The sequence below is a fragment of the Arachis hypogaea genome, chromosome 4 (assembly GCF_003086295.3).
Source record: "Arachis hypogaea cultivar Tifrunner chromosome 4, arahy.Tifrunner.gnm2.J5K5, whole genome shotgun sequence".
NCBI lineage: Eukaryota > Viridiplantae > Streptophyta > Magnoliopsida > Fabales > Fabaceae > Arachis > Arachis hypogaea.
Genome location: NC_092039.1, coordinates 10,820,849 through 10,846,439, shown reverse-complemented (window position 1 = coordinate 10,846,439; position 25,591 = coordinate 10,820,849). Strand labels below are relative to the sequence as shown.

General features: G+C 32.5%; 3 protein-coding genes, 1 non-coding gene and 1 pseudogene across 6 annotated transcripts; 2 read left to right on the top strand and 3 right to left on the bottom strand.

Moving 5' to 3' along the window:
• Window positions 1-1,206: 1,206 nt before the first annotated feature.
• On the bottom strand, window positions 1,207-3,031 carry LOC112796253 (stilbene synthase 3-like). The gene is made up of 2 exons (XM_025838630.2): window positions 2,741-3,031; window positions 1,207-2,416 (listed from the first exon to the last, which is right to left on the bottom strand). Exons 1-2 carry the CDS (start codon window positions 2,916-2,918, stop codon window positions 1,425-1,427), a joined length of 1,170 nt encoding a protein of 389 aa, XP_025694415.1. The 5' UTR covers window positions 2,919-3,031; the 3' UTR covers window positions 1,207-1,424.
• Window positions 3,032-9,490: 6,459 nt separating this feature from the next.
• Window positions 9,491-10,264, top strand: LOC114927549 (uncharacterized). Its single transcript, XM_029297565.1, has one exon. It carries the CDS (start codon window positions 9,491-9,493, stop codon window positions 10,262-10,264), a length of 774 nt encoding a protein of 257 aa, XP_029153398.1.
• A 1,417-nt stretch (window positions 10,265-11,681) lies between these two features.
• On the top strand, window positions 11,682-15,571 carry LOC112796248 (ribonuclease MRP protein subunit POP4-like; annotated as a pseudogene).
• Window positions 15,572-19,410: 3,839 nt separating this feature from the next.
• Window positions 19,411-19,484, bottom strand: TRNAT-AGU (transfer RNA threonine (anticodon AGU)). The gene has a single exon. It is a non-coding gene; the product is annotated as a tRNA-Thr (tRNA).
• Window positions 19,485-20,038: 554 nt separating this feature from the next.
• On the bottom strand, window positions 20,039-23,407 carry LOC112796247 (pentatricopeptide repeat-containing protein At1g52640, mitochondrial). 3 transcript variants are annotated; one of them, XM_025838621.3, is made up of 3 exons: window positions 23,123-23,405; window positions 22,687-22,891; window positions 20,039-22,093 (listed from the first exon to the last, which is right to left on the bottom strand). In XM_025838621.3, exon 3 carries the CDS (start codon window positions 22,021-22,023, stop codon window positions 20,452-20,454), a length of 1,572 nt encoding a protein of 523 aa, XP_025694406.1. In that variant the 5' UTR covers window positions 22,024-22,093; window positions 22,687-22,891; window positions 23,123-23,405; the 3' UTR covers window positions 20,039-20,451. The 3 variants fall into 3 exon arrangements, with proteins under 3 accessions (XP_025694406.1, XP_025694407.1, XP_025694409.1); XM_025838622.2 differs by lacking the exon at window positions 22,687-22,891 and having other exon boundaries at window positions 23,068-23,407; XM_025838624.2 differs by lacking the exon at window positions 22,687-22,891.
• Window positions 23,408-25,591: the final 2,184 nt, after the last annotated feature.

Below are 25,591 nucleotides of genomic sequence, written 5' to 3'. Positions count from 1 at the left end.
TTTTTCATTGATTTGATTTACATTATTATGTACATGTTACAAACATTTGAAAAAGAAGAAAAGAAAAGCCATGACTATGATCAACCTCCACTAAGCTTTTGCTATCCGGGGTGACACCTTAAGAAATAAGTACTTAGAATTAGTAAAAGAAAAATTTACAATTCCATCACAAAAAGCTAATAACCTAATTGTTAGATATCAGTATCACAAAATTGTCCATCCATTCTGTTGTGAACAGCTTTCACCACGGCTACTCTAGTCGCCATAGCAACACTGTTATCACTTATTTCCATGCTCAAAAGTGGTTTTTTCATGCAACCTTCAATTTTCCTAAACACCCCCTCAAAAGCTTATGAAGATGCCAGGGGAAGCCTAAAGAAAAATGAAAGAAATTGGGGGGTCGTTGGCTGAAGAATGAAAAATAAAATAAATATTAAATGTGGAGACTAAATAATAATAATAACAACACATGTGTGGCTTCACTACTAAAAAAAATTATTTTTAGTGGTAATTTATTTGTTTTTAATGATAATAAGTTAAATATAAATAGTTTTATTTTGCCTCTTGTTATTTTATAAAGAAAAGAATAAATTAATTGTTAATAGCCTTGTTAAGAGATACTTTCTATTAAGTACCAATTACGATTCAAATCGGATCATGATATCGTTAATTTCTCTAAATTTTATAGATATATATACCAATATAATTCATATTTCATAAAATTAAAAATAGCATACCATTTTTGTTTTTTATTTCTTTTCATACACTAGTTACAGTCTCATTGTCATCTTTGCCTCCATATCATTAGTAGTGTCGCTGTCATCAATCCCACCATAGCCACCACTAGTAACAACAACAACAACAATCAATAAGACAATAACAATAATGTCTTCCAAATTGAAGACAACATCGTCCAATCTGCGAATTTGCGGCTTTGCAATAACTAGGGATGACAAAATGCAAAATGAGTTCGGTGTATGTAAGGGTAAGAGAAGATGGAGTAGAGGCAGGGGTTGGGGGTTGGGGGTTAATTATATGGGATATTACGGCACACAATAATATAAAAATTGCAAACATAATACTATCAAGCTTTATACTATCATAGCTAATACTTTTTTACATTATTATAAACGGAACCTCATTCGAAGGTGCTTATAATTGTTTTTAGATGAAAATGCAACCCAAATATATATTGGTATGTGCATATTACTCAAAAGAAAAGAATTTGATTTATACTTTACCAACAGTTACAAATTTTGATGTTGAATCTATCTTCTCGCATAAAGAAATAATTATAGACAACTTTGTCTAAGTTTTCTCTCAATTAATAATATATGGACTAATACCTTATTTTGGAGCTAAAAAAACTAGTAAAAAAATAACACAATCATATATCTGCAGAGATAGATATATAATTAAGTGTATCAGATGGTCACACTGCGAAGAACAACGGTTTCAATGGTGAGACCAGGACCAAAGCCAAAAAGCACACCCCAATCAAGTCCTTCACCAGTGGTTTTAAGTCCTTCTTCAAGAGACTTCTTCCTCATCAAATCCATGATGAAGAACACACATGCACTTGACATATTACCATAGTTGCTAAGCACATCTCTAGTAGCTTTCATTTTTTCTGGTTTCAAGTTCACCTTCTGTTCAACTTGGTCCAAAATTGCACGTCCACCAGGATGTGCAATCCAAAATATTGAGTTATAATCAGATATACCCAATGGATCAAAAGCTTTACTGAGCGCGTCGTTGATATTTTGCGAAATAATATCAGGAACACTCTTGTTAAGATAGAATGTAAGTCCAACTTCACGAAGGAGACCACCGATAGCTCCATGGCTGCCAGGGACAAGTTTTTGATCAGTCGAAACAATCTCAAAGAGAGGCTTCTCAACCTCTGGCACAGGATCAGAACCAATGATAATCGCAGCAGCTCCATCCGCAAACAATGCTTGTCCTACAAGACTATCCATGTCTGTCTCACTAGGACCACGGAAAGTGACTGCGGTATTCTCAGAACAAACAATAAGAACACGAGCATCCTTGTTGTTTTCAGCCAAGTCCTTAGCCAAACGAAGGACAGTGCCACCAGCGAAGCAGCCTTGGTGGTACATCATGTACCTCTTAACGCATGGGTCGAGTCCTAAGAGTACGATGAGTTCGTAATCAACGCCAGGCAACGCAACACCGCTGGTGGTGCAAAAGATCAAATGTGTGATTTTAGACATTGGTTGTCCCCATTCTTTGATGGCCTTGGTTGCAGCCTCTTTTCCAACCCTTGGTACCTCCCTGATCATCATATCTTCCCTTGCATCCAACGACGGTGCCTTGTATGCACACATGTTAGGATTCTCTTTCAGTATCTCTTCCGTTAAGTACATATGTCTATTCTTGATCTGTGTTCTTTCACCTGAAATAATAATTTATAATTCGCATCCATCATTACCTTTGATAAAGTCTAGAAAATGAAATATATAGCAATAATGTTATTCTTGAGTTATTTTCGTAGTGACTTAAATCTTTTAGTACCATTTGAAGATATAATTTATCCAAATTTGTAAGTATAAAAGTAATGTTATTATTAAGTAGTTATTACTGTTAATATCAAACAGTGGATATGATATGTTGTATAATATGTTAATTTTGCATTTTAATTAATATAAAAGTAAAATGATAATTTTTTTTAATAAATATTAAATAAAATAAAGCTAAAATACTTAATAAAAATACATACAAATGCACTGAAATTTCTTCTTGAGATCAGTCATGTGTTCGCTATTGGTTACTCTGAAATAGTAATCAGCATATGTACTCTGATCAACACAATTTGATGGATTTGCCGTGCCAATTGCCAATACAGTTGCAGGACCTTCTGCTCTTTGAACGTTGCGGATCTCACTCACAGACACCATCTTTTCTTAGCTGTGTTTTTTGATAGCAAAGCTTCGCTATGTTGTTTGGGATAGCAAAGCTTATTAGCTATGTGTTTGGTATTTTGGTGAAGAATTAGGCACGGCGAGGGGGGATATTTATATGCATCAGATTAGGGGCATAAGTGGAATTAAATGGAGGAATTATTGGAACATATATATAAAAAGTGCTCAACAACTCAAAGTATAGTAAACTCGTAATAATGTTCATGGATTCAAACCGTCAGCAGATGTATTCTGACTTCTTCGTTGTTTTATTGTTTTACTTTGATTATCATTGATCATTTGATTGTGCATGTATCATGGTACATATATATTTGTGTACTTTTAGTATAATTCATAATATTGTCAATATTGTATGTGAAAATTATTTTATATAATATAATATTTATAATTTTATATAAATATAATATCCGTAATTATATATTTATTATATCTAAAATTATATAATTATTCTAACAATAATTAATGAACACTAAATAAAATAATTTTAAATTATTTGAATCGAATTTGTATTGTCTCTAAATATTATTGTTGATATTTAATATGTGTTTTATTTTTTTATTTGTTTGTGAAAATTTTCCTTTAATTTCCTTTAATTTTTTTGGTGTATCATACTATAGCAACTTTTAGTCCGCTATCTCAGAAATGTTATTAGGGGGAACATAGGATTTTATATATGTGACGGCTATTTGAAAATGCAATAAGTAGTTGGGCATCACTTGCTTCATTAGTACCATTTATCCATGTCATGTTGAAATCTCTTCCAAGCAAAAATGTTCGCGTGTTATTTATTAATTAACTAGTACTTATTGTATATTTATACGTGGTCTTATCATTTTTTATATAAATTTCATTATTCAAATTGAACATGTTAGTTAGTTTGACTGGGTGTGTGAGGAGTTTGGTGGATGACAATGGAGTCTACCACCACATATGAGTCTGGTATTAATTAATTAGTCTTGATTGACCAAATTAAACAAATAACATAATTGATTATATTATTTTATATTTATTATTAGATAGATGTTTTATAATAAAATATAAATTAATAAAAAAAATGTTGCAACTCTATTCGAGATGAGTTATCAGTTTTCGAAAAATTCTAAAAAAATTCACCAATTTATTAATTTTTGTATATTTAATATAATAACTCAATACTCTTATTTATATTTTTAACAAATTTTAATGTGCTAATCAACTATTTAAGCGACCCAAAAGTTGGGTCGTAATAATATTCCCCTTCAAATTAACCTTGTCTTCAAAGTTGGTGAAAGAAAACACTCTTTAAATCTTAAGTATAATTACTCCTAATTACGATTATTATAAAAATTAAAAAATAAGTAATTTTAAAATAATTATTTCTATCCTACTACATATAAAACTAAAATATTTTATTTGAACCCTTAAAATATCCAACAAAAATTTTATTTGAACCCTTAAAATATCCAACAAAATGTTGCCCGCATATTTCAAGAAATTTGATCAAGGCCCATTAAGAGTTGGGGGATGTCACTTGTCAGGGTACCTTCCTCTAGCCCTCATTCCCACACGGTAGCCACCAAAGTAAAACAGAGAGATCCCATAAATATGTTATAGTAATATTATAAAAAAGGGACTACTCAAATGAAGATGCTAAAACTATTTTTTTATAAAGATTTTTGTATTAAAAGTGTATTTTGTTTGTTTAGCCACACTTTTGTAACACATCAAAATCAAACCATATATTTCATTATCTAATGGTAAAAAAGAAGTATCATCATATGAAGACAATAATAAAATTTTCATGGTAGTATCCACCGAAATAAAAAATATTATAATAATATACTTTAAAAAGTATTATAATAAATATTTATATAACACTTAAAAAATATAACAATAAATTTTTTTAATAATATTTTAAAAGATATTATAATATATTTTTTATAATAATATTTTAATAAATGTTATAAAAAAAAATTTTATTAACAATAAAAAAATTATTACAATAAATTTTTAGTAACATTTATAGTTATAGTATCTGTTTTACTTAATTTTTTGTAATTCCAACAAGGTATCCGAATTAAATTTGTATCAAGATTTTAATTTGAAGAGTAGATACGACTCTTTTAAAAAAGAGTGAACTCGACTCAAAAATTACTTAATATTTGTATCGAAAAGATGCTCAATAATATCAAACCGTGGTAAATAATATAAAAAATTGCAATAAAAGAAAATGAACGAAATAAATAAAAAAGCTTTAAATGAATAAGAGAGTAAAACTAAAATTAAAAGAAAGCAAAATAACAATAAAATACTTAAAGCAAAGAAAGAAAAACAAAAAAAAAATAAAAATAAAAATAGACTCCAGACATTTACATTTACATGTACTTGCACTCCATAATTTTCATTGTGTTAGTATGCCTGAAAATTTTGCAGAATTTGTATGATGATGAAGTATTCAGATTGAAGTTCCTCCTTCCTTACAAACTTCTCTAATTATAGACCATGAAAGTGGACTTGCAAAATGCTTTTTTCTCCCCACATCTAGCTTCCTCTTTTTTCTTAGGGTCTTCATGCCCCACAACTTTGTCTTGACTACAAAAAATTTTTATTCCCAAATTTGACATCCCACATTTTGACTTTTACTTTGGTCTTTATACCTCACATTTTGTGTAGTGCTTTTAGATAAAATTACGTGCAAATTATAAATTTTTTTTTCAAACTTTCTTAACACCCGACTCACCTCATGATCAGAATTCTGTTTCCTCATGTTGAATCCTTACTTCGTCAATATTTTTTCGACCATGCTAATTAACCAATTTCGTCTCAGATCTTTCGACTCAATATTTATGAATCTGTATTAGTCGAATCTTCCAACGAGTCAAAACTCATACTAAATAATAACTTTTGAACATTTTTATATTTTAATATGTAGTTATTTACTTATTTTATATTTAATATTAAAAATATATTACTATTAGTTTAAATGCACAAAATATTCTATATCTATTTTATAAATAATTAAATTCAATATTTTTAAATATTAAAATTGGTCCAATAAACTCATTTTTCTTTCTCTTCAATATGTTTACATTGCATAAATTATTTCTCTACTGTATCATTACAAAAAAAATGAATAATATTACAACATTGATTAAAAAAATGCAAAAGACTACATAAATGGTCTTCTGAAAATTTTTTAAAGTGGACATGGAATATAATAGACTTTTATAATATACACCACAATTCAAAACAGAAATGATAATTGTAAATTCCAATTTTTAAGAAAATTTCTCTCATCTTTAAAGGATATTTTCTCTCTTCAACAAACATATCTCAATATGAAAGCATTCAATTTTGAGAACATAATGAAATAAGATATTAAAAACATAATATAAAAAACAGAGACACAAAAACTAATATTTTTATATTTTGTTTGATAGTAAATTAAATATATATAAAATAAAACAAATAATAAAAAATTTAATTTATTTTTTCATAAACATTTAAAATAAAAAATAAAATGATAAAAATATAATAATAATAATAATAAACAAATTTTAATCTCTTATATTTAATATATTTTTTTAATTTTCTCTTCCAAAATAATTTAACTAACAATTTAATCTAATATGAATACATGAAAAGTATCATATTAAATAAGTGACATTAGTCAACAAACTATAACTTAAATATATAATTTTTCTATTTTTGTTTATAAGTCTTAAATTTAAATCTCACTTTTAATTTAAAAAAAAAAAGGAAATAAGTGGGACAAGAAAAAATTTACTTTAGGAAAAGGGAGACATGAGGGTGCGTATTAAAGAAAAAGAATGGATATATAAGGTGGCATTAAAAGAAAATTAAATTTTTATTTAATAAAAATTCATCGAATGAAATAAAATTAAAACGAAGATAAACTTAGGATAAAAAAATATTAAAAAATATTTCGATATCTTTAATACATATATCGTAAGAAAGATTTCTAATTAAAAAATTATATATTAAAAATTCAATTGAGATAATTGAATAATCATAAATTACATATATTCATTTATTTAAAATCAATATTATCTATTATACAACTTTAACATTTCTAAAAGTTATTTCCATAATAATTTTTTATTTTATTTTGAATTATTATTTTAAATAAGAATATTCCATTTATGTTATATATATATTCCATTATGTTTTTTCCTTATTTTTAGTTCTGTTCCAGAATATCATTCATTCTCATTTGTCTATGCTAAGATATTTTTTTATTTATTTATAATTAATTTAAAATAAAAAATAAATTAAATTATACCATTATATATATATCTGTGTGTGTGGATTTTATTATGAGGGTAAAAAACGTAAATAAGCCAAGGGAGCTGAGAAAATACGCAAATCTGCCAAACTGAAAATTGCTTCACGAATGAGCCAAAGCACATTTCTATGTAGTTCGAAATTGGTTCAAACTCACTTTCCATGTAATTCGAACCAAATAGGTTCGAATTACACATTGTAACCCATATCAACATAATTCGAACCAATTTGGTTCGAACTCTAAATAATTCGAACCAATTAGGTTCGAATTACACACTTTAAGTAATTCGAACCAGCTTCGTTCGATTTACACAGACCATATTTCGTACTAGGTTGGTTCGAATTAGTGAGGACCAGACCTGTATATATATGGTGTGAACGTGAGTTGCTATCATTAGAGGGGAGGTAAGATGGCTAGTGAGGAGAGTTTCGTAGTGTTGGTTCACCACAGAGGATTCATTAAGAGGAAAATTCGTTCCGGTGTGAAGTTCACTGATAAGGATCCTCTCTGTATTATCGTCAGGCCTACGACGAGGTATGAGGACCTTGTTAGCTCTGTACTACTGAAACTTGGTCTAGAAGGTGTGAAACAGGTTAAGAAGTTTTTTTATCGAATTCCAATCACGGTGCTCCAGGAAACCGTGAAGTACGATTGTTTCACAATCGGGAGTGATGAGGACTTGCAGGTCATGTTTCATTGTCACCGGCAGTTTCCAAAGGTGAGGACACCAGAACTTTTGGCAAAGTTGGTTGACGCGGTGTCCAGCTCGGGGGGTTCGAACCGGAATACCACCACTTTAGCCACGGTAGCCGGTTCTAGTTCCAGACTAACCGTTGCATCTTCCTCCGTCCCTGCGTACGAGCCACCCGTCCAACCTGTCGCCTCCCCTTCGTTCGCTGTTGATCTGAACGGCAGTGTAGGCGACGAGGTCGGAGAAGGGGAATATCTGCGGACCTCTTTACAGTGTGCTGTACCGGCTGGGGTTGGAGATGGATTCTTGGATGATCCAGAGGACGATGATTTCGAGCCGGATATGATTGCTGATGACAGTGGCGATGATGTTGGAGCAAGTGAGCCTGCTGGGGCGGGCGGTGGTTTTAGATCTGGCACGTAGCAGTACCCTCCACATTTTTCCTCTTTGGACTTGGATGCCATGAGGCAGGAGGGGGTTCCTAGTCAGCCGGCTGGATTTGGCGCTAGAGATGCTGAAGGGTCTGCAGGTCTGACAGAGTTTCAAGTTGGTCAGCAATTTCCGGATAAAGAAGAGGCCCTCTTAAGTGTCAAGACTTACAGCATCCGTCGAGGGGTACAGTACAAGGTCGTGGAGTCTGACTATCGCCGGCATCTGGGCAAGTGTTCTGAGTTCAGCAATGGGTGCACATGGTTGATTCGGCTTAGTCTCCGACGGCGAAAGGGAGTTTGGGAGGTCAAACGTTACAACGGACCGCATACTTGTCTCGCCACCTCCATTTCCAGCGACCACAGGAGTTTGGATTACCATGTGATATCGGCATTCATTATGCCAATGGTTAGGGCTGATGCATCCGTCAGCATCAAGGTGCTCCTAAATGCCACCGCCACACACTTTGGGTTTAGGCCGACTTACAAGAGGGTCTGGTTGGCGAAGCAGAAGGCTGTTGCCCTCATCTATGGTGACTGGGATGAGTCGTACAACGAGCTCCCAAGGTGGGTGTTAGGAGTCCAGTTGATGATGGCTGGTACTGTTGCAGTCCTAAGGACGAGCCCTGTTCGTGTCGGTGGACAATTGGACGAGTCTCGAGCTTATTTTCACAGACTATTCTGGACGTTTCCACCGTGTATCGAGACATTCCGTCATTGCAAGCCCCTAATTAGTATTGACGGGACCCATCTGTATGGCAAGTATGGGGGAACGTTGCTTGTCGCGATTGCACAGGACGGGAACTCCAACATACTCCCTGTTGCATTCGCATTAGTCGAGGGTGAGAATGCTGAGTCGTGGTCCTTCTTTCTCTCCCACCTACGTGAGCATGTGACACCGCAGCCGGGTCTGCTGGTTATCTCGGACAGGCATAACGGCATCAAGGCCGCGCTTGAGGCTCCTGACGGAGGCTAGTTACCTCCGTCTACATACCGGGCATTCTGCATTCGACATGTTGCGGCAAATTTTGCCCTCACCTTCAAGGGCAAAGACGCAAGGAGGCTACTTGTGAATGCGGCGTACGCTAAGATCGAGGTCGAGTTCCATTACTGGTTTGACATTCTTAGGTCCGAAGACCCGGCGATGTGTGACTGGGCGAACCGGATTAAGTATTCGTTGTGGACACAGCATTGTGATGAGGGGCGTAGATTCGGACACATGACGACGAATATATCTGAGTGTGTGAACTCGATCCTCAAGGGTGTCAGAAATCTTCCTGTGTGCTCGCTAGTGAAGGCAACATACGAAAGATTGGCCGAATTATTTGTTCGCAAAGGGAGAGAGGCTAAGGCGCAGATGGGAACCGGACAACAATTTAGTCAGCACTTGGTGAAGTGTATAGATGCCAACTTGAAGACGGTTAAGTGCTTCACGGTTACTGTGTACGACAGGGATAACTCCGAGTTCACCGTCGCAGAGACAACTCCGACTGGTTCTTTCTCACTGGGTAGCTACAGAGTCTCGCTTGCATCTCAGACATGTCACTGCGGATACTTCCAGGCACTTCATTTTCCGTGTCCCCACGCACTGGCATGTTGTGCCTACTCACGGCTTACATGGGAGCCTTACGTCCACCAGGTGTATCGTGTTAGTTCGGTCTTCAGTGTGTATCGGATGGGTTTCACACCTCCCATTCCGGAGGGTTTCTGGCCACCATATGACGGGCCTACTATCATCCCTGACCCCAATAAGAGGCGTGTGAGAGAGGGTCGTCCGAGGTCCACTCGGATACGGACCAATATGGACGAGGCAGATCCGAACCGGCCAAAAAGATGTGGGCTTTGTCGGCAGCCCGACCACACACGTCGGAGTTGCCCACAGCTCGGAGGAGCAGAGCACACACGGGGACATGATTAGGTGTATTTGTGGCTTTGGTACTTTTGTTGTTTCAATTTCGCATTTAGATTCCACTATTATCGGTTTTCTTACTTGTAGTTGGTGACTGATATAATTTGTTAACGTTAGTGCGATGTACTTTGAATGGGATTTTAGTTAATGAATATGTTCTGTCTGCACAGTTTTAAACGAAATGTATGTCTAATGCACACCGGAATAAATAACTGTACGAATTTTATTAAGACATGATACGAAAACTATGTTCGTAACTTAAGTTGCTGTGTGGAACGAATTCTTAGTAATTCAAACCTATTTAGTTCGAATTACTTGGTGACTATTTCTTCATTGTAATTCGAACCTAATTGGTTCGAATTATGGATTTAGAGTTCGAACCAAATTGGTTCGAATTATGTTGATATGGGTTACAATGTGTAATTCGAACCTATTTGGTTCGAATTACATGAAAAGTGAGTTTGAACCATGTTGGTTCGAACTACATAGAAATATGTTTTGGTTGATTGATGAATCAAATTTTGCTTTGACTTATTTGTGTCAAATTGTTCTCTCCTTTACTTGTTTATGTTTTTTACCCTTATTATGATTATGTTATAGTAGTTATAGTAATTATAAAAATTTTGTTAAAATCAAAATTATATTTTTTTATATTTTAGTAACATTTTTTAATTAATACTTTTTAAAAAGTATTATTTTTAATTTTAGTAATACCTTTTAAAACATTATTGTTACCTTAATCACATTAATATAGTCATGCTAGAATGAGTTACACTAGAATGACTATATATATTTGAAAAATTAACCGGTGGTTGTGTTTTTTCGGCTGTTCCGCATTGGGCTGTTCAGTTAAAGGCATCAATTAAATCCCAAACTGACGATAGGCCCAAAATTTGTTCAAAAAAACGTATTAGCCCGTAGTTCCAAAAATAAAAAATCTTTATTACCATAAAAATGCCCAAAAAAAAAGTTTAGTCAGGGTCAGTCAAATCCTAACGCTTACCCCAAATCAAAATCACACTTCTCGCCGCCGCGCCGCAGGCAGAGTCGTCTTCTTCTCCTCCCAAGGCCGCGTTTTCGTATTCTCCTCCTCCAGGCGCCGCGTCTTCGTTGTCTTCTCCTCACTAAAAGGTTCAATTCGCTGATTCTCATTCCTCTGCATTCTTCGTCATTTTTGTCATCCCCTGCCGCCACATTCATTAACTGCTACATGTAGCATGAATTTTATTCTTCGTTCCGAAAATTGGATCATTTAGAATCCAGTTTTTCTCTTGCATCATTCCAACATGGCAATCTATCTTGTTCCTATAACATGACGTATCTTATTTTTTCATATAATCATGTAATTGGTTCCTGCATATTAAAGAGTTTAACACTGCTGATTATTTTGCTAATAGAGAAAGTCTAGGGGCAGCAGGTTTTGTGGTTTTTAGCCATCAATTAATCATCAATGATATTTTTAACGGTGTGAGATTGCATGTAATAACGTAGAATCATTCAATTTCCTTTTAATGGTTAAGTGCTGGCCAGAATTTAATAAAAGTGCGGCCTCCTAGCACTCCTCATGGTAATAATTGCGTGATTACTCATATTTATTCATACCTAATTTGTAATTACTAAGATTCTATGATTTACAATCTTTTCTCTAATATTAATTATACTCATCATGTTATTATTTGGATATAGGATTCAACCACTGTTTTTTATTTTTTATTATTTTCTCTTTTTAATCTAAGTGGCCAAGTAGTGGAGTAAATTTTGGATATATGTTATTACTTGCAGAACTTGAAACAAGTTGCAGAATTTGGTGGTCTGCGAATGTTTTACCTCTTGCCTTTTCTCACCGTTTTCCTTTTATTATTACTTTTGAGTCTTTTGAGCTTGGAAATTATATTTGTTATTAATAATCAGGAAGTCCTTGGCTGCTTTGTGAAAAATGTAACTGAGCTTGACACTTCATACTTTTTTGCACAAAATTTTGAGTTTTATCACTTTGCTGCTTTTTGCAGTGTTATTTCGATCAGTTTTCTTGAGAAATTCATGAATACTTTGCAGCTGTTGTATCCATCTATGTGTCGTTGCTCTCTCTCTGTTTAATTCATACATAAGTTCGCTATGGCTGCACATTCCGATTCAAGAAAACGCACTTTGGAAGCTTTGGAGAAAAGGTTTGCTATTGCCAAAGCTGAGATTTTCAACAAAGAGAAAGCAAACAAAATCACCCTCCGAGAACATGTCAAACCATCTGATCCTCATCCTGCACCTTCTGCTTCTCCTAATGCTCAGAAGCCAAATCCTGAACCTAAACCACAACCATCTCCTACACCCAAGAAAGGTATTTCAACTTTCACTTTTTTATTTCTTTTTCGGATTTTATTTCCTTCTTTTAATTTATATTTGAACCTCTCTGTATCCTGTTTGACATTTTAGCTGACCATTTTTATTTCTATGCTGTTAGGGAATTTCAATTTCTTTGGTTATTCCTTTATCAAAGGTACTGCATCTTTTTCTTTTTTTGGCTTTTTGGAAAGTTTTATGCAAATATACTGAATTTTGCATTCCAATTTGCATTGACATTATGAAGGCAACGTTTGTATGTATGTATGCAGAAACTGAAGAGGCTGATCCAATATATGCCCAACTTTCTCATGATGTAAACGAAAATCTGCTTAGAACTAATGACAAGGTATTTCATTGATTTGAATTTGTGTCATGCGTGTATGAAAATCCTAATTCAAGCTTCTATCATCAATTTTTTCCTGTAAATTCCAGAGAGTCAACAGTAGAATTCCTCTTAACACTGGGCACTGAGATATAATTGTTGATGCAATGAATAATTTAAGGGTCTTAAAAGAAATTTTTCACATGTTCTGTATCCAAATACCATGGAAAGATGCAATTTGAAGGTCTCTTACAAGTTTCTTTGTCTTCAGATTTCAAAAATGGTATACCTCCCTAATTTTTATTTTCTATTGCAGTCTTGTACTGATAGAAGAAGTTCAGTGGATAGCATACTGCACGAGCTTTTTAAGAAAGGGGATAATGGCAATAAGTACATGCTTGGATCTAGAAGCTACAAAATTGACAACATCATCCATCTTGATTATTTTGTTCAAGGACGTTCAATTGCTTCTGGTTCTGAAGCTAGGACTTTACAAATTCATTCAAAACGCTCGAAGAAACACATGTCCATGAAACAGCATAAGAAAAAGGGATCATTAGATCTTCCTCAGGAGTTCCATAAGTAATTTTAATGTCTCTAAAGTATAATTCTTTTTAGCCTGTTGGTGTTAACTGTTATTATTTTAGTTCTGTGATCACGGGCATATTTATTATTCTGAATGAGATGTTCATTTCACTGACCTTTGGGATTCTTTGCTAGAGAGAAATAATGTTTCATCCAGTTGGGAATGATATTCTCCTTGTTCTTCAATAATTGTTCACTTTGGTTACAGATTTAACATTTTCAAGCCAATGCGTGAAATGTGGAATGACTACATAGCGAAGCTTCTTAAATCCACTAGGTACTTGTTTTCCTCTGGTCTGTTGATCAATTAAATAGTTTCTCCAAGGATGGGATCGTTTCTTCGCTTGTAGCTGTTATAACCATTTACTGTCAACATTTCAGGATGGATCAATTGGCTCAATGTCTCCTTGGTGCAGATCTACATGGTGCTTTTATTCTAGGTTTGAGAACTCTCTATTTTTCAGTTAGTTATGAACTCAATGTTCTGCTGTCAGAAATTCAAAATTGCTAAAACATGTTTTTATTACCTGGTACTGTTCTCATTTTTGTGGCAGTTAATGTGTTACTGTTAATTATGTTGACTTCAAGGGCAGTTATATTGTTGCTAATTTGATATTACATTTATTTTCCTCTAACTAATTGGGTCTTATGTATATTGTTACTATGTATTAAAAATCGTGTTAAAATAGCTTTTGCTGCTAAGGTTATTATCAAAGCCTATGTTTTATTTTCTTAGGGAAAGCTTAAGAAGTTCAGTTGAAGCAGTTGCATGCAATTGAAAAAAACATGTTGCTAGGACTTTCTAATTAAATGAATCAAATTTCTAAAGGTCGCCGGTGCCTGTTGTTGAATATGAGTAATTCTTTTTTTATAATAATAAATGTCGAAGCTCTTGGGTCAATCTCCCAATATGTAGTTATCTGCTGACTGTATTATATTTATGTCTGTATTGCAGTTGTGGAGTGTAAAATCATCCATTTTACTGGAACTTGTGGCATCATGATTCGTGAAACTGCAGAAGCATTTGGGATAATTACTGAAGATAATAAATTCCGAGGTAATTCTTCCACTGTTTACAAATGAAAACAGGACGCTTCATTGGGGCTGATACCCATGTCCTTCATAATGTTTATATGAATGTAGAAATTCATCTGTAAAGTTGAATTTGTGATGATTTTATTTGTTTCAGTATCTCCGCTTAAATTTATTTCTTTCAAACATATGATTGCTAAATACTTCTTTTCTCTATGCTATCTTGCAGTTGTCCCCAAAAGAGGGTCTGTGTTTGTATTCCAAGTTGATTGCTTCAAAGTCACCGTCCATGGAGATAAACTCAGTTCGAGAAGGATTGGATTATGATACTACAAATGATCCTTCAACTCTAGGTGAAAACATATTCATCCTACTTAAGGCCTTTTCTATCAATCTTTGATGCTGATGCGGTGATGCCTTGATCTTGTTCAATGTTAATGAACCTTGTTACTTTCTGTTACCTTGATTTCTGCAATCTAACTATTCCAAGAGATTTACAATAAAATGATGTGTCTACTGTCTTGTGTATTGGTTTTGCAGGGAAAGTCAAATTCGACATGAAAAAAGTCTCTACCGATTCTGTTGTTATGGGATGACTAAATGTTTGTTTTCACATGATTGAGTCCTGAAGCTGGTTTGGAACAAACGGCGAATTGTTAGAGCAGCAGCCGTCTTCGGTTCCAGGGCATCTTCCAACAGAAATGTGAATGTTTCGAGTGTTTGAGCATTTCGCATTGAACTCAGAAGATGCATTGGATCCTTCAAAATCTCAAGTGACTCACTCGAGTATCTTGTCCCAATTATTTCAGTTTGTTTAGAGAACACTACTGCAGTTGTTTCCATCAGAAAACATGGAAATGTCAAATGACCCACAATTTTGCCCCCCGAGAATTTGGTATTTTCTAGGTATGGATGCATTTACTTGTGTATAGAACCTCCCATTTTCTTGAGTGATTTTCTCCTCACTTTAGAATTGGAACTAAATATATATTATTTCAGCAATTGAATTAGCCACTCAATGTCATAATATTTTTTAATTGTTTTTGTTATGTTATTTTATTTCATCTTTAGTTTCAGTTTTTGTATCCTATTATGATGTTAAGAAATTATTGCCGTTAAAAATCTGGTTTTGGGGGTGGGGGATAATAGAAATTTACTAATATTTTTGTCCTTAATAATATTACGGCAATATAAATTTTTAAAAATGATGTCGGTTTTGTTTTGATATTATAGATTATGACAAAAAATTAAATATTTATAAAATCAAATTATAAAAAAGATTATATGAAAAAAAGTTCTATTGACTAAAAAAATCAGGTTTCCATAGATAAAAAAATTAAATAATAAATTTTTTAGTTATTATTTTCATGTAAAAGAATTTATTTTTTTACTAATAATTAATTTTAATATTTATTATTTAAAATTTAAAAGAATTTAATGTGTATATTTTTACATATAATTAGATATTAAATTATTGTACAAATAAAAATAATTAATTTTTATACTTATTATTTAAAAATAATATATATATATATATAATTAGATATTAGTATAAAAAAATTATATTGATAATTATAAAATTAATTCAAGATTTTTTTTGAAACAATTCAATCTTGATTCTAATTATTAATTGCATTATTAGTATTTTCTCCAAATTTTATGTCATAAATATTTAAACGAAGAGAAGTGAAAATATATATAAGAAAAATAAGTGATGGAAATTTAAAACTAAATAAAAAAAACTAAAAAGTATGTATATAATAATAAAATATATTTTTATGTAAATAATATTATAGAATTTTTTTTAAGTATATTCAATTATAAATTTAACATATAATGGAGAGTTTGAAGTATCTTGGGTACATCATATAAGATAATGGAGAGATTTAACAGGATGTAAATTCTAGGATCTAAATAGTTTGGTCAAAATGGCGGAGTGCGTCTGGTTTTATATGTGACAAAAAAGTGCCTTTAAAACTTAAAGGTAAATTCTATCACACTGCTATCAGACTGACTATACTTTATGATATAGAGTGTTGGGCGGCCAAAGGAAAGCACAAACATAAGCTAAGTGTTGTAGAGATGAAGATGTTGAGATGGATGCGTGGTTATACGCGATTGGATAGGATAAGGAATGAAGATATAAGAGAGAGAGTTGGAATAGCATCTATTGTGGAAACGATAGTAGAATCATGTCTCAAGTGGTTCGGACATGTGAGAAGAAGATCGACAGAACACTCAGTCAGGAGGGTGGATGAAATGGAAGATGGATAAAGGGTGAAAGGTATAGGAAGACCTAAAAAGACAGGGTGAAAGGTATAGGAAGACCTAAAAAGACCATCCATGAGGTGGTCAACCGAGATCTATATGTAAACGGTCTCTCTATACTAGGGGTGTCAAAAATCTCCAGGAGGCAGGGATCCCCGTGGGACCGCTCCGAATGAGATCCCGATGGTGGGAAATTTTTCCCGTGGGATGGGGATGGGGAGCAAAATTTCCCCGAGACAGGCGCGGGGACCCGAGCGGGGATCCCCGCCTCATCCCCGATAATTCTCCGAATATTTGAAATTTCTTAAATAACCTTACTTTATTTTTAACATAGGGATTTTTTAGTAATTTACCAATTAAAAAACCCTAACCCTATTATTCAGTCTTCCCTACTCACTGTGTTGTTTGCTGCGCCATCTACTCTCTATTCCCAGTCCCAACTCTCTTCCATCTCCACTTTATTCAAACTCCAAAACTCCCACAGCACCATACGCTGTTCTCTCCCACAGCCCCAACTCTCTCCAGTTTCCACTTGATGTTAAAGACTATATCATATTGTTTTTTTTAGAATGAAAATTGTATTTTAAGATTTTATTTTATGGACTATAATTTACTATGTTGTATTTGTGGACTTATAATCTTGGATAAGATATGTTTGTGTGTTTGTAATAGTATTTTCTAGTTTGTTTTTTATTTTTTTGATATTTTTTACTATAATTTTCATATGAATATTAAACATAAGGAGATGGGGAATGGGGCCCCCCGGAGAATACGGGGAACGCGGGGAATGGGGATGGGGACAATTATCCTCCCACGGCGGGGATCAGGGCGGGGATGAGGAGCAAGGAGGCATCTCCCGCCCCCGTCCTGCCCCATTGACATCCCTAATTCTATAGACATGATACATGATAGAGTTCAATGGCGTCGTTTGATTCATGTAGCTGACCCTACTTAGTGGGACAAGTCTTTGTTGTTGTAGTAGTAGTCGTTTTATGAATTTATTTGAATTATATTATTTTATTAATTTTTTTTAAAAACAAAAAGGTAGAGAGATATAGAAAATAAAAAAGAAAAGAGAGAAAGATAAAAAAGAGAAAAAATTTATTAATTTTAGAGAAAAATTTTATTTTAATTATAATAAAAGAATATCTCGTAACACATTTTGATTTGTCAAATTAGTAATATAAAATATAAATTATAAGTTATATATAGAATGGAGAGAGTGAAAAAAATGGAGAAGGGTAGATAAGAGAATAGATAAAGGGAGTTTATTAATTTTAAAAAAAAAATATTTAGTCTTATTTTTAATGAGAGAGTGTCATATGATATATTTTAGTTGTTAAATTAGTAATATAATATACTTATATTTAAATTTTTAATTTTAATTTTAATTGTAATTAAAAAATATCATATTATACATTTTGATTGTTAAATTTATAATTAGTCATTGATAATAATATATAAAAAAATAAAATGAGTATAAAAGACTAAAAGTAAAAGAAATAGAATGAGTGAAAGAAAAAAAGAGATAAAAAATAAAAAAACTTTTTAATTAAAAAAATAACTTTAATTATAATAAAAAATAACATATAACACATTTTAATTATAAAATTAATAATATATAATAAAATAATAGATTACTCAATAATAAAATCAATTCTACTATTACTTTTTTAAAAAGTTGTTTTGGTCTACAATTTTAACATCATTGAAAATTTATCAAAAAGAGCGTGATTTTTATTTACTTTTGCTGTCCAAAGTGACTAGGCCCATAAATAAATATAATGAGTAAAAATAATAAAACAATATTGATAAATTTATTTAAAAATAAATAAAATCAACTTATATTTATGAAAATGAGTAAAACTCCTGAACATTTAGAATACTAACTTATTTACCAATAAATATAATGTTTGAATACATCTAGATATTTTGGTTATATAGTGATTATTTCTATGAGTGGAAATAATAATTTATTCAATTTTAATAATAATAATAATAATAATAATTTGAAGAATATTGGGTGGAGTTTGTCCTCCTCTTATCTCTTTCAACCCATTAAACAAGAAAAGAATTATCTTAGTCGTCCAACTTTAGCCCTCCTATTTCGAGTAATACTAATTCCACATATTACAAGAACATGAATAAATAATTATTTCAGATTACAAATGATTTCGACGCTAATATTTTTATTCATAAAAAATTAAAATTAAAATTATATCCATAAAAAAATATTTTTGCAGCCAAAATTATTCGAATCTTACAAAATTTAATAAAATTTTTAAATTAGCCTCTATGACAAGGGTGTTGGTGGGTTCTTGAAGATGAAGGAGTCCTATAAGAACCTGGTTGAAGTAATCCAGGGTGCTGAACCCCATTGATGCTGCTAGTGCTGTTGTTGGAAGAGAGTAGCAGCAGGCTCATCAGAAGTAGGTCAGTAAACGAAGGAGAAATTGGGTTCATGTTGTGATGCTGATGAATAACGCTTTTCTTCTTCTCCTTCGCAGCTCTCCCTCGCTTTCCCTCGCTTTCAGCTCAGTAAACTTGATGAGCCACTCGACGGCCTTGTAAGGTTAGAAAAAAGTAGCAAGCCAGATTTGGTAAAAAATGCTCTTGTTGAGAGTCGAACGCAAGACCTCCCGCTTACTAAACGGGTGCTCTAACCAACTGAGCTACAAGAGCTGCTTGGAAAAATTACATTGACTACTATACTTGACCACAGTAAAATAGATATAAAATTCCAACCCATTTTCTCATGGACCAGGCTATCAGCAACATAAATATGCAAAAATGAACCCATCACAGCACAATTAGAATTTTAAAGTTTCTAACTAACTTAAGTTAGGTTGATCTAGTAATTAATTCACTAATTCGTTTGAAAATTTTGTTTGCAATAATCTATTAGCTAGTGACAAATTCCAACTTTGACATATTAATCCTTAACCTGCTAGATTGAAAGACACCGTAACAAACAAAAATTTTAGAAGTTTCTTTTCTTCTCATTACGATGCTAAATTTATATAAAAAAATGACACTTTAAAAGTGATATACATTTCATCTTTTTTTTTTTTTTCAGACAATTCAATAAAAGTTCAAAATAAATGTAGAGCATACAAAACCGTGAAATATGTTACAAGGAACGAATAATAGTTACATAAATCTTTCTCATTTTCTTAATCTTTCAAGGGACAAAGACATGATTTTGTATTAATCTTCAATCTTCAATTTGTTCTCTCTTTCCTTCAAAAAACTTGATACATGTCTACTCTATTGATCCACTGGCCCTGGATATGGACGATAACTTACAAATCAATAGAAAACTTTGTAGCGTGCCACTAGTCCCTAGTTCCTCAATGATTTGCAATCCAGCTCTCAAAAGTTTCCCAAACCTTCACCTTCATCTCTGCCCTGGGTTTAAGATTCCATAAACATTATCACTCTCCAATATGAGCATGCTCAATCAATTCAACTAGCCATGCACTCTTAACATGTAATGATGTTTAGGAGGCATAGGCACTCTTCAGTTTAAATTATACATTAGTTGATCATTACCCAAAGATATAAAATCTCCAATTTGATCCCTGCTGTAAAAAATGGTGCCTGGTGTATTTCATCAACAACAGTAAAAAAAAAATAATTGGCCACTTCTTTAGTCACTTTCTATGTCTGTTTCATCATGCCTCAAATTATTAGGAAATGCCCTATCACCATTCATAATTTTTGCTGATTCTTGAATTGAACAGGAAGTACTTTGCCTCATCTTACCAATTAGTATTTCAATGTAATCCAACAATCCCAACCCTAAGAGACGATTCCGCAGCAACTCAATGGTAGTATCGTAAGGCGGTATTCCTTCATCAATCATCATCTCGAAGTACTTACATGCCTCCTCTAGCTTTCCCTTTTTCTTGCATAAACCATGAATCATGACAGAATATGTAGACACAGAAGGATAAAACTTATTGTCCCCCATGTTTTCCCAAACTTCAGTTGCCTTGTCAAACCTTCCTATCCTAATCAGCAATTTCAGCACCATGTTATATGTATGGCGATCAGGAAGACAGTTATCATTCACCATTCTAGACGTCAACTTTAGAGCCCTATTGACCTCACAATGGTCACAGTGGTAAGCGAGTATCGCATTGTAACTCCAAGTGTCCGGTTTTACTCCTCTTGAAATCATTTCATCCAACAGCTGATAAGCTTCTTGCACCTTTTCATTCTTACAAAGTTGCTTTATAACACAATTGTATGTAAACACATTAGGCAAAAGGTCATACCTTCTCATTCTATCAAGAACCCTAAAAGCCGAATACATGTCATTTGCGTTGCAGTATGAACGAATGAATATTGAGTAAGTAAAAGCATCCGGCACAACTCCTTTTGACATGATATCATGAAAAATATCTGAAGCTTCATTGACATTACCTCCTTTGCAAAGGGCATCTAACAAATTATTATATGCAAGCAAATCCACTGGACATCCTTGTTCAAGCATTGCATCAAACAGCGCACGAGCCTTTCCTGAATCACCAATCTCACCCCATCCACTTATCAAAATGCTGTAAGTTTTAGCAGTTAACACAAAACCATTCTTAACTTGATCAAAAAAAATTTGAGCTTGCTTGACATGTTTCCTCTTGCATAAAAAGTACAGCAGCTTATCAAAATCATGAATTGTTGGCTTTATTCCAAATTCATCCATTCTCATGAAAGATCGTATTGCTCCGTCTGGCAAATTTGCCTGGCTATATGCTCGGAAAATGAGCCAGAACATCTCGCTTCTGATTTCACAAAGAGAATTCTCTCTCATTTCTATGAGAAAATCCCAGAGTATGGCAAACTGTTTACAGCTTCCTAAGATATCCACCAAAATGTGGAAGCTCTCAACACTATGTTGGAAACATGGAATTGATTTAGCCCAAAGAAAGAATCTGTGACATGGGAAGCCAAGATTCTTACACCTCTTCAATACCTGGTCAACCAAATCTGTAGATATTTGTGCTGAATATGGATTGAGAGACATTTCTAGATCATGGCGAGGATCTCGGTGATCACTTAGTACACGAGATATTTCATTAACAAGGTCTGGTAATAATGGCCCAGAGACTTGTGTGGTTGGGGAAGCGTGGGCGTGATAGCAGCGAGGCTTGTGATCAATAAGAGGCCGAAAGAAAGATGGTAGGAGTTTGTACTTAGAGGATAGTGCCCGAAAACCCATGTTGCAACTTGTTCATAGGATCTTCAATCCACAACTTTCCGTTGCCCAGCTTAATGGCCCTTGTTCTTTCCTGTTTAGAAATAGGTGTAAACAAAATTATGTTATCACAGTTAAAACCTACTAACAAATTAGGCTTTTTCATAAATGCAACATAAATACAAAATGACAAACACAAAGTCAGTGAGCAATATTTACCTATTTACATCAATAACTTGAAGCAAATAGATAAGCTCTTACTAGTACAACAGTAATAAAGAAAAATAAAGAATAAAGGTTTTAACTTTTAACCTAATAAAAGAAAATTAGTAAGAAAGGAACACTACAATAGATTATCAATAAAGACAAAAATACAACATAATAAACCAATATCAATATTTTATATACTTGCAAAGTAGAAGACTAAGCATGTCTCAATTTCAATATTTGAAAACAGGTTTTGAAGCATCAGCATATGAACACAAGCAAAACATGATAGAGAAGCAGAAAAATTCTAATGTGAACAATTTTCCTTAATTTTGAACAAATTCATCAGCACCAATCCAACTAAACTAAATAACATGTTTATATCACCAGACATACTAAGCTAAATCGTAGCAAAATTAGAGCAGATAGAAGACTATTCCACCTACTAGTAGCAGCATAAATTCATAAAGCAACTCTTACTATTCATTCAGCATACTGCAGTGACATCAGCTTGTGTTCACTAGAGCTTCAATTCTTTTCATTTCTTTTCTTTTCTTTGTTTTGTTTGATTGATTTCTAGGGCACTCATATGAACCACCAGCAATATTGTCTTGGATTCATTATAACCTCTCCCTCCCAAAACTAGAAGTAATTGAAATATCTTCTTTTCTTGCAATCTACCTTCCTGTTCTCAAACAAATTTCTCTTACTTAGCAACATTCATCTACAAGTCTCTCCTAAATTCACTAATTTTCACCTTACATCATTTTATAAGATCGAACACAACAACATGGCATTGGTAACAATAACACTCATGGCAGCAACAAACACATTGAGCATCAATTTCATTAAGTGTAACACCTGCTAAGATTTTGACACAGAACCATATAAATGATTATACATATCAAAAGCTAACTTGATGACTCCATGGTGCAGAAGGAAAGAAAGGGGCAGACGCGGCGGTGCTGCGAGGAGAGAAGCAGAAGTGCAGAACAGTTACGCCGAGGCGTAGGCGGCGGCAGCGGCAAACCGGAGAGGCCGAGGCAGAGACGGCGGCGACAGCACCCTCTACCGGATAAGAAGAGTTCGGCGATGGGGGATGGTGATGGTGGGCTGGTGGCTGGGTTTAGGTTAGGTTTCTGATTCTCAGAGAGATGAGAGAAAGGGGTGGGGTGGCTGTGGTTTTCCTTCTTCCTTCTAAGAGAAACGGCGTCGTAGGAGCTTATATATTCGAACCGCAAATCCTGAAAAAACCGGCCGGATCAGGCGGTTCACCAACTACCGCCAGTTCAATCGTTTTACAAATCGGTTTTTTACAGGACGGTTATGTACTTTATGCTCACCAAACTAAGTGATCGGTTTTTGGTTAATTCGATTCGCTTATCATAACATTGCTTTTTTACCAATTAAATTATGCAGGTCTAAAATAGAATATACAATTTTACAAGAAAATAAACTCTAAACAAAATATGACTTTAACTTGATGACTATGATTCTTCTTAAGTATTTTTAAAAACAAATAAATAATAATAATAATAATAATAAGTGCAAGATAATATAGAGTAATTAGTTCACTCATTCGTTTAATTAAATATTAGTGATTTAAATTTTGTATTGTATGTACAATAATTTATTGATTAATAATAAATCTGTCTTATAGATAAAGTATATTGTAAAAATAAAAAAACTCTACAACCAAATAAATTACCTAATTAAGTTTAATTAAATTGTTGTAATCATTTTTCACATCATGTGCCACTTATTGTGAAAGCGCTTTTCTTTCATCTTCTTCAAATACATTCATTCTTACTCTTTGTTCTTCTTTCTTTTGTTCACTCTTTTTACTTCTTCTTTTTTGCTCTTCTTTCTTTTTTTCATCTTTCACTTTCATTAGTGTGGTTGTTATCACCACCACTAACTACTCCTCTTTCATTTATCTCATTTGATTTATTCTTTTTTTTTCTTCTACTAGTTCATTATTATCATCATCCTCATCATCTTCTTCTTATTTTTAGTTAAATATCACAATTTAATTTAATGATAAGAAAAGTACATCATATTTTTATGTATGATTAGAAAATTTTAGTGTCCACATAAAAAAATTTTAAGAAATTTTTTTGCCACATTCAAAAAATTTTGGTGCTATTGTTTGATAAATTTTACATAATTAAAAATTTTTTCTCTTTTTTTTCTTCTTCAGTTTAATACTATACAATCAATTCAATAATAACAAAACACATCATTTAATTAAAAATGACAAAAAATTTTGGTAAATAACACAAAAAATCTTTAAAAAATCATAAATCTAAAACTTTAACTCAAGTAACAAAATATATTTAAATATGTTTTAAAACAAAAAACATATCAATTTATTGTAAATAACACAAAAAGGACTAAACCTCTTATATATGAATTTAATACTATCCAACTAGTTCAATGATAAAAAAAAATACATTATTTAGTTAAAAATGATACGGTTAAAAAATTTTGATGTCAAAACAAGAAATTTTATGTATTACGATAAAAAATTTTGGTGCTATTTTTTTAATAAATTCTGCACAATTTAAAATTATCCTTCCTCTTCTTTAGTTTAATATCACACAATCAATTTAATTATAACAAAACACATCATTTAATTAAAAAATGACACCAAAATTTTTTGTAAATGACATAAGAAATCTTTAAAGAATTCTCTGTCCAAAATTTTAACTCACTCAACCAACAAAATATATTTAAATATGTTTTAAAATAAAAAAATACATCAATTTATTATAAATGACACAAAAATAGCTAAACCTCTTATATATAAATTCAATGCCATCCAACTAGTTCGGTAAAAAGAAAAATACATCATTTAGTTGAAAATGATACAATTAAAAAATTTCTATGTCACAGTTAAAAAATTTTGGTGTCAAAATAAAAAATTTTCTGTGCCACGATTATGAAAATTTGATATTATTTTTTTAATAAATTTTACACAATTTAAAACTCTCCTTCTTCTTTCACATTGGTTTAATTATTCTCTATAATTTCACTGAATTTTCAATTAAGTCCCTATATTTGTTTTTATACTATATCAGATTTTGTAATTAAGTTCCTATTGTGACAAAAATATTAGAATTAACAAAATATTCTATTAAACAAAACAAATATGTCTAATGCTTGATTGAATATTCTATTTCATTTAATAGAATATATTCTGTTAATTCAAATATTTTTGTCACGATAAGAACTTAATTACAAAATCTGATATAGTATAGGGATCCAATCAAAAAATAAAAAAGTATAGGGACTTAATTAAAAAATTGGTAAAACTACAGGATCCGACGAAGTAATTAAACTTTTCACATTCGCATAATTCTTGTTTCTCCCTCTTAACAAGAAC